Here is a 9639-nt window from a genome sequence, read left to right on the forward strand (position 1 = left end):
AGAAAAGACTAAAAGCAGCATTCTGGAAAGACCTGTTAACAAGTTATGTCTTCTAGAGGAGGCTTCATCTGAGCGATGAAGAGAAAGAATGTTTATTCATCTACATTACAATTAGTTCAACTCTCACTAATTAATGTTTAAGTTAATAATTGTTTTGTTCTCTCACCTAACCAATTAGGGGACGGATGATGCAATAGCCAATTAATTGGTACTGGTAAAATGATTAAAGGAGGAAATATAATTTTTTTTTTTGTTGTTAAATGTATTATTTCCAGAATTCCAAAATTCTAGTGCACTTTCTGGTATTTCGGGCTTCTGTCACACCGTAACAACATAGTTCGGGAGTTGGATAAGCTGGAAGAAACACCGTTTTTTGACCAAGTCTTTCCATGTTAATTCGAAGTTTCATTAAACATCTTTTTTTTAAAAGAAAAGTACCTAGTCTTGTTTCGCGTTTCAAATGCCTGTTCCTGCACTCACTCCTAAAAGTGGTACAAAAGAGTGAAACAGAGGCAGAGTGCCGCTGTTATAGAAACTGAAGCAATCATTCTTTCAAACAAAAAACAATTCACACTTCCAATTTACACAAAATATTTAATTGACTAAATTTGTCTCCCAAACATAACATAGCATATACATAACCACCATGATTTGATGCCCATATACAAATCAGAATAGATGCAACAGAGACAATAAATACTTTAATAGCACAGCTTATATTATGATTATTATAAAACAATGATGATTATATGCTCACTATTTCACATTCAAATACTTTCTTCTTCAAAATCAAAAGGCAAACAGACACAATCAATAATATTTTATGTTTTTTATTTCTTTATGGGAAATCAACATAAATTGATTCTACACACTCTGTGTGTGATCATGAAGAGACTGTATATTTCATGTAGGCACTAAAGCTGCCCTGTATATAGATTAAAACAGTTACAATACTTTAATCTTTCCCAAGAATGATGCGAAAAAGTTTGATACGTTTACACAAAGACTCAGTAAACCTATACTTCTCCAGTGTCATTCCCTTTTTGCGTGCTTCCTCCACCTCTTTATACATGGCGTCTGTGTAGTGCGTGCCCTTATTTAATAGCATCATTTTGTCGATCTTCTTGATGAGCTCCACCACCTGCTTTCTGTCTCTGCTGGTGTTGTCAAAGGCGTGGTACCTTTTTCCACAGCTTTGGATGATGCGCTTTAGCCCTGGCTCAGCGTCACGTACATACTGCTCTATGGTTACGCTTCCAAGATCACCACCACGGGTGAAGAGCACAATCATGTACTTGTTTGCCTCTGGGCCAAACAGCTCCTGCAGGGCTTCCACTGAGTTTTTCTCTTCTCTTGTGAATCGGCCGATTTGGATGACCAACAGGAACACATGAGGACCGGGACAGGAGACTTCAACACATTTGACGATTTCACTTTTGATGAACTCATCTGATTTTGAAGTGTCCAGGATCCCTGGTGTGTCTACAACGCTAACTACTCTCTTCCCCCACTGTACCCAAGCTTTTTGACAGAACTCAGTCACTGATACAGATAAAGGACAAGATCTGAAACGCTCATATCCCAGGATGGTGTTCCCAACAGCACTCTTGCCCACACCAGTTTTTCCAATCATCACAATCCTCAAATCAGGACCTGAAACACAATTCACTAATTTGATTTAACACATATACACAAGAGTTTTACAAGAACCAAAGTGAAACTGAGAAATTTAGACATTTTTCAAAGGAAAGTAATTAAACAAACAATGACTTATAATAAGTCTTACCTGCTGGAAATGAAGCCATGTTTCCTCTTCACTGTTGTCACTGCACAGGTGAGAGATGAATGTTAAAATTGCACAAACATGTTACATATTTATAGCTCTACAGATGACACGCCTCCTCCAGTATTATACAGTCAGCAGTCTGCAGGCTTTAGACAGTGTCACACAGACTTATACTTCAACAGACCGAACAACTTCCAATCACTGTAAGTTGTACATTTCTTTGCTTTGTAAAAAAAAATTTCTTTGTAAAAAATAATTTCTAATCAAGAGTGTCTAAGAATATCAGAAAAATTTATTTATTTAACTGACATATACTAATTTATTAAATGAGCATACTTAAACAAAAGTGAAGAGTTCAGGTTTGTGCTGGCATTGACATATGAACCCGCAGGTTATTCGTTCAAATCCTGCATCATGGGAAGCATTTTCAGCATATTCAAAAGCAGAGACACTAAAGACAGACAGCCAACATCAGCCAATACGAGGTAAAGCTAAAGGTCCAGCACTTTTGATTTAGCTTTAGCATGTAAGTCAAATTGTGAGCATAGTCTCTTTTCATGGGGCACATATATGCTATGAAATATTTTATAAATTTAGCTCACAGAGATACTGTTTACATACCTTTATAGTAATAACTTTCTATTATACAAAAACAGCATCCTGATGTATTTGTATTTTTTCTGTTACTAACTTGTAGTTGGGACCGTATATTACCATGTATATCAATACCACGCACTGTCCATACCACAAACACAGGTAAACCACAATCTCTTTTAACTACTATATAAAGCACATACTAGTGGGTTTTATCAGTCAATCAGCATTGTTCAGATGATTTCTGAACCAAAGAGCACTTAATGAAAAATAATGCAATAAAGATTCACTAATGGTAACCACATTCTTTTGTGTTTTAATAGTACTGTACAAGATTAAATCTTAAATTAATTCATTCAGTTTTAATTGATTACTTTTTTTTAATGTAGCATAATTAGTTTTTTCACTTACATTATTATTGGTATACATCTATGCAGGACGACACACTGGCACCACAGTGAACCTTGTTCTTTTGGGAATGGCAGGGACTGGAAAGAGTGCCAGTGGGAACACCATCCTTGGACAGAAACTCTTTGTTTCTAGACCCAGTTCAACGCCGGTCACCACAAAGTGCCAGAATGTACAAACTGAGATTAATGGTGTAGACGTAAATGTGATTGATACCCCAGATATGTTTGATGATGACATTGCACCATCAGTTAGGGGCAAACATGTGAAAAGGTGCAAACAACTCTGTGAGTCAGGACCATGTGTGTTTGTACTTGTGATGCATGTGAGCAGATTTACAGATGGTGAAAGAGACATAATGGAAAAGTTAGAAAAAGCTTTTGGGAGGGAAGTTAGAGGACGAACAATCATCCTGTTCACCCGAGGAAACGACTTGCAGCAGGCAGGAATGGGCTTGGAGGATTTTCTTCATTCTTGCCAACCTGATCTGAAGAAAATGGTTGAAAAGTGTGGAAACAGGTGTGTTCTCTTTGAGAACAACAAATCAGGTCCTGATCAGGTTGAAAAACTAATGACGGTGGTAAACACAATACTCAAAGACCAGAAGAATTTTTAACTTAAAGTGTTTGGAAATGATATTTTTTTCTTTTATGTAAAGATAGAGCGTTGAGTGAATCAGTATCTTGAAGAGGGAGACGATCTAATACGGCTACAAATATGAATTTTTTGTGTTTTCTTTAATAAATTTCATTTGAATTAACATACGTATGAGAAGAACGATCTGATTCTTTTTTTTCCTTGGACTTCTGTCAAATGAGGCAATGAAAGCTTGTTAATCTTTGTAAACTGGAACAAATTAATTCAATAAAACTAAGATTTTCAGTACAAAGTGTCTAATTGTTCTATGGTCCAAGAGTCAATCTAATTCAATAATTTTTTTATATGGCACAACATAAACAACAACAGTGGCCTTAAGGTGCTTTCTATTGTAAGGTATTTTAAGTACTACTTAAATATCCAATTGACAACAAGCAAGCAATGGGGCTGAGTGAGTAAGCTCAGGAGGTAGAGGGTGATGGTTCGCGTGCCGTCTTCTACTTACCCCAAGTTTCTCTCTGATGCATCCATCACAGTGTGAATATGTGTGAATGTTAGATGGTGCTTGTATGAATGGGTGAATTAGGGAAGTTGTATAAAGCACTTAAAATGTGTGCAAATGGAGTAGAGAAGCAGTATCTAAGAGCCAGTCCATTTACAATTTACCAATCTATCTTCTGATATTTAGATATATTTATGTGGGGCTATTGTTGGATGCATGCATTTATGGAAATTCTGTGCAAAAAACTAGGTATCATATATTTTGATTATTATTGATAGACTCATGATCGCCATCACCTGTGTTCACCAAAAATTAGGTCCAGGTGGTGCTTTCTTTGGAGTTACTCTCACATGTGTATCAGGCACACAGAGGGAAGCCACATGCTGAAATGTATCAGTGTCAATTTACTTTTCCTGTAAGAGATATATACTCTGATGAATGTACCAATCCATGACCGATAATATTCCATTGGTCCCCTGGGCGGACTCTTTTAGGTGGACTCTTTTCCAGTAGGTGTCAGACTCTGCCAGAGCTGCCCTTTGTCACTGATTCTGTTCGTGGTTTTTATGGACAGAATTTTTAGGCTCACTAAAGTGGCAGAAGGCTTTCACTTATGCAGTCTCAGAATCTCATCTTTGCTTTTTGCAGAAGATGTGATTCTGTTGCTTCATCGAGTGATGGCCTCCAGCTCGCATACATTAAGTATCTTGGAAATCCTGTTCAAACGAGTACATTTACCTTTGACAGTTTGGAGGACGATCCTAATGAGAACTAAAACTAAGAACAAGAAAAATAACTCACTTCTCAAAACACAATACAACAAAGATTCAAAGATCCCAAAAAACACAAAACACTGGGAACAAACTCAGGGACCTTAACAGGATTTTATCTACAAAAATAGAAATGGATACCCCACCTCTAGCCCTTTGCTGTTTTCAATGTTCTGTTCTAAAGATACTAAAGATAAAAGATTATAGAGAGATGGCTGAGACTGTCCATGTTCTCCTTCTCCATTCAAATACGAAAGCAAAATAGGGCAAAAGATGTTGTAAATGTTGTTATGTGCATCGTATATTTCATGGAATTATTGTTTTATAGTGTGATTTACTCATCATTTGATTCAGATATTGTGAGTTAATGTTGTAGAGATTTAGAAAACCTCCAATGTGGCTAGATCACTATACAGGAAGTAAACTGCACAACAGCTTTTATGTCTGTGAAGGTTCTCAGTCATCCAGGTCATCGTAGTCAAAGGAGTTTGCAAAGAAAAGCGTCTGGACTTCTTTGAGTTGCTTGAAGACGTTTCACCTCTCATCCGAGAAGCTTCTTCAGTTCTAAGGTCAAATGGCCGAGAGTCCCAGATTTAAACCCAGTGGGAGTATCCCCCCAAAGAGGGACAAAGGACCCCCTGGTGATCCTCTAATCACATGCGCCAAGGTGTGAAAGCGGGTGTGGGACCTAATCAGCCAGGGTTTCGGGTGAGCTCATTGTGAAACCTGGCCCCACCTTGTCATGTGAATTCCTGAGGTCAACAGCTTTTACTTTTGATTTGAGAAGAATTTATATGTTTTTGTTCAATGTAATGAGCCAGTTACTAAACAGAAATCCTGCTTAGTCAGATCTGCTCTGATAATTTAACAGTTGAGCCAACCCTTATCTCCTATCACCACTTGATAAGATATCTCGTGGGAGTCATCAGCTTCTTATAGAAGAACGAACATGCTGGCATGAGACTCAAAAAATTATAACAGAAAGTTGGGCAGTGATGTAACACCTGTGGGTTACACCTAAAATGTTTTCATTCACCCGTGTTAATGGGCTAACAAGTACTGAGGAATGTTCATGTTTTCTTTTGCTCCAGAATTCAGTGTTAATGCCTCTGTTTCACTTCAGAGTTTGTTGAGTAAGTTTTGTTTGGTTTTGTTTTTTACATTGAATATGTTTCACCCACTCTTGTGAGAAGAAACTCTGATTATATGAAGGGACTTTACAAACATTTCAGTTTGATGCTTCCCCTTTAAAAGATAACAGAATTAATAGCTAATATTTATTTATTTAGTACTTTATTATTACTTTTGTCTGTATGTCATATTTACAATTAAAATTAGATATTGATATTTTCAAATGGGTATTGATCCTGCAACATGAAATGCTGGTATTAGAAACATCGATATTTCAGGATTGCTCCTGTGAGGAATTGAGGTGTTATTTCTCTGCCATTTTTATTATTTCATTTTATTAATTCTATTTTTATTATTTTGTTATTGCTATTGCATCATAATCATATAACAAGCATTTGCATTGTGAAGCGAGATCGGTCAACTGTAGACCAGACAACAAACGACGGAGGCCCAGAAAAGTACAATCAAACGATGAGTTTATTGACAACGGAGAACAACCATCAGCATATGGCCTGTTTTGCTCTGACAAAAATACACTGAGTTCTGGTTTTATAGCATAGAGGATCACACCCCACATACACGTCAATACAGGTCAAAAATACATTATGTCCAGTCATTGTTTACAGACAAGGGTACATCTTGTACATCTCTAATAACTATAAACAGACATATAACTTTCTCTTTGATAACACCTTCCTTTTAAGGTAATAACTTCAAGCTTCAGGGCCTCTAAGGGCTAATAATGGACCCTCGTCCTCAATCACTAAGTAGACTGAATTGGCGCAGGTCTCAAATAAGAAGCAGAAGACACTTGGGCCTTTGCTCAGGCCTGCTACTAGATTTATGTGTGTTGTAAGCATGCATGCAATTAACCTGCTATGTTCTCATCTTCCCTCAACATGTATCACCTGGACACTCTCACCAGTGAAGCTTAAAACCCTCTTGGATAGAACATCAACTCTAAACAAGCACAGTTATGCATTGTGTATAGAATGAACTCAACCTGTGAATAGAATGAATGTGATGACAAACATATTCAATGCAATATGAACCCTGTAAACAATATTACTGATAAAATAATACTGTAGAACATGTTATTAATGCATTTATCATAAGGCAGAGTATATGGCAGCAATAAAAGAATCTCTAAATCCCAACATTCCCTCTTTTGACATTCCATCAAGGAATGTCACCACACTTCGTGTTGTATCACTCCCTGCCCCACTCTATGGGTTCTAAGTTCATCTGGTAGATGCCCTCAACCCAGCCAGGGTTAGGAACCTCGCCATTACTTTTAGCAACAATCCTCTGACACAAGGAATGATACAACAACTAGCGATGACCAGTATTCCCAAAAGTACAGTCAAAGAAAACATCACTGACATAGCCACACCTTTCCATTGTCCAAACACAGATGTCATCCAGGACGCCAGCAGATTTTCGATACCTGAGTGTTCATGCATAGTTTTAGACAAAGTTTTCAAGCCCTCCAGAGCTCGGGTTACCAAGCCATCTGGGGCAGTATTATTAGGGATAAAAGTGCAGCACATGTCTCCGAATATGGCGCACACACCTCCCTTCTCATGTTAAGGGCCATTCGATTTCCCATCAGCAAACTCGGACCCAATTGTTCTGCGAACCCCATCATGGCATCCCTGGTTAGGTTAGAGAGTCTCAGCAGATTGCAATGAACATAGTTAATGCGATCAACATTCTTATTAGGTGTCACCCAAAGAAATATACTTTCAAATTCTACCACTATCAGATTTACCAGCTTGTACTCATCTGGAACTCCCCTGTGCACTCCAATAGAGTCTATCCAGGTCGGAGAGTTTAACCTAGGGTCATATGCATGTGTACCCTGGGTCCCTCTTTCGGCCAAAATATGTCTCTTACCTCTGGCGGCTAAGGTACGTGTGTTGTGTTGTGGAATAGCCTTTACCTGCCTAACTGAAGCACAGGCAACACAGTCAGATACATGTTGTTCTCTAGCATTTTGAGCCACCCAATCAAGCCAGAGGTTACTGTCCTTGAAACCGGTGGCACGCTTTATCAAATCCTTAGGCTTCAGTCTAGAGTAATCTGTCGTCAGAAGTAATCTCTTTTGGTTCCTGTTCCTTTTGAGCTACTGTTCCGAAGTTACCATCTGATCAGTCAGAATGGTGATTAAGCTTTCTGCAGCGGCTTAGACTTTGCATCAACTAAATTTGCCCTAAGCATATCATGGGGTGATTGCAGACCCATACATCATACGCTCTCCAGCTACTACTAGCTCCTGTACACTTAATAACGTCACACAAATCAAATGTGAATGAGCGGGTAGACCCTTTACCATAATTCAACTCTATGCCATTATTCATGCTGAGACACTCATCACCTTTACCTGACACCTCGCGCTTTTCTCTTTTTACCGATCCTGTTTTAGCAACTACAGTCTCAGGAAGTGCTGGGCTGGACTGGCCTCCGTGTTCAGACAAGTGGTCCAGAGTGCCCTGCAAAATATAGACAATAAACAACACAGCCATAGTTAATATCATTGCATACAATAAACATGTAGTTGTAAGGAACATTCTAATCAGTTTTCTCATTACGTGTCTCTGACTCGTGTGTTTGCATCATGTTATATAAACTTTATATCCTGGAATGAAACTCCCCTGCTTTTGTGGAGTCCTCAACTTGTCACCGCTCCTTTCTGCTGGCGTGGCGACCTTCTGCGCTGCTCCTCTTCTCTCTTCGGCCTCCCAGGTAGACTACTGGTTGGCCCGTTGCACAGGTGAGAGGATTTATTTTGCCTCTGCTCGTTATCGTTGACACCTGTGTTAGTTAAAGACGAGTTTTCCTCTAGCAAGCTCTCATGTGCTGGTACACACTGCGACCAATGATACCAGGCATCGCCTTTCCCTTTTAGTTGACCTGCTATAGTTGTTCTGGCAACGACCTCAAGAGACCAGTCCAGCGTGGCTCCTTCCACTGCTGGAGCTCCTCGTGGGCTCAAATTCAGTTCCTTGTTTGCAGACTATAGCATAGCCTGCTTTCGATCCTTCTTCATCACGATGACAGCAGCCATCTCTGAACCAATCCTCAGCTCCAGGGATAGGTTCTGCTTTTAAATCTTCCCTGACTTTCCCTTCAACTTCTGCTTTCTTAGTACAATCATGAGGTTCTCCTGATCCCATTAAATCTGCCATATTGATTCCTTCATGTGTAAATGTCAGATTTGGAGCATCTAAAACTTTACTCAGTCTCTGTTGTGCTAATGATGTCATAGTTGAACGCCTGCGAGTTCACATATGCCACCACACTATGTGTAGTCAGAACTTTTAGTGGGTGTTCTCTCACTGCATGTGCTGTTTTCTATATTATTTTGGCCACCCTGCTGCATGCTGTGCGCATGTAGGGTGCCTTGCTTCTGTTGGACTCCACCTTATGCTGACATACATAAGTACCTGTCTTTCTTCATTCAATCGTCTTCCGGGGGTGAGAGACCTCTGCACAGCTCAAATGCCAGTTGCAAGAGCTCTCTAACATTAGAATCATCAGCTGTGACTTATATGGTGTTATTTCGGTACTTTACACGTCACACAGGCTTGAACGTTGTTTATATGGGGAGTTCCTCTTTTTGTGTCTATATCTATTAATATGCCTTGTGCACTAAAACTTCCTGTTTTTCAGTCTGGCTGAGCTCTTGTTTGTAAGTCAAAGGTGGCCTTGCTCTACAAGCCTTCATTATTAAAGTACATAAAACAGGATAATGAGCAGATACACATTAAAAATATTTCTTTTATTCCTAACACCAGTCCCCCTTTTTCATTTTTCACTTGAGAAATGAACTAATTCCTAATTTATCACAT

At 38.9% G+C, this 9639-nt stretch overlaps 2 protein-coding genes across 2 annotated transcripts; one reads left to right on the forward strand and one right to left on the reverse strand.

The window, feature by feature from the left end:
• Positions 1-574: 574 nt before the first annotated feature.
• Positions 575-1888, reverse strand: LOC116329353 (GTPase IMAP family member 7-like). Its single transcript, XM_031751358.2, has 2 exons — positions 1787-1888; positions 575-1653 (listed from the first exon to the last, which is right to left on the reverse strand). The coding sequence occupies exons 1-2, from the start codon at positions 1803-1805 to the stop codon at positions 956-958; spliced, it is 717 nt and encodes a 238-aa protein (XP_031607218.2). The 5' UTR covers positions 1806-1888; the 3' UTR covers positions 575-955.
• Positions 1889-1916: 28 nt separating this feature from the next.
• Positions 1917-3653, forward strand: LOC116329357 (GTPase IMAP family member 8-like). The gene is made up of 4 exons (XM_039617153.1): positions 1917-1989; positions 2178-2271; positions 2484-2542; positions 2818-3653. Exons 2-4 carry the CDS (start codon positions 2201-2203, stop codon positions 3402-3404), a joined length of 717 nt encoding a protein of 238 aa, XP_039473087.1. The 5' UTR covers positions 1917-1989; positions 2178-2200; the 3' UTR covers positions 3405-3653.
• Positions 3654-9639: the final 5986 nt, after the last annotated feature.

The sequence above is a fragment of the Oreochromis aureus genome, linkage group 9, assembly GCF_013358895.1.
Source record: "Oreochromis aureus strain Israel breed Guangdong linkage group 9, ZZ_aureus, whole genome shotgun sequence".
NCBI classification, from domain to species: domain Eukaryota; kingdom Metazoa; phylum Chordata; class Actinopteri; order Cichliformes; family Cichlidae; genus Oreochromis; species Oreochromis aureus.

What these genes read in the sequence shown, in the direction of transcription:
- LOC116329357 (XM_039617153.1), top strand. Translation starts at nt 2,201, where the DNA reads ATGGGAAGCATTTTCAGCATATTCAAAAGCAGAGACACTAAAGACAGA. An exon ending in CCAACATCAGCCAATACGAG is followed by an intron (nt 2,272 to 2,483) that starts GTAAAGCTAAAG and finishes ACTAACTTGTAG; the next exon opens with TTGGGACCGTATATTACCAT. An exon ending in TGTCCATACCACAAACACAG is followed by an intron (nt 2,543 to 2,817) that starts GTAAACCACAAT and finishes ACATCTATGCAG; the next exon opens with GACGACACACTGGCACCACA.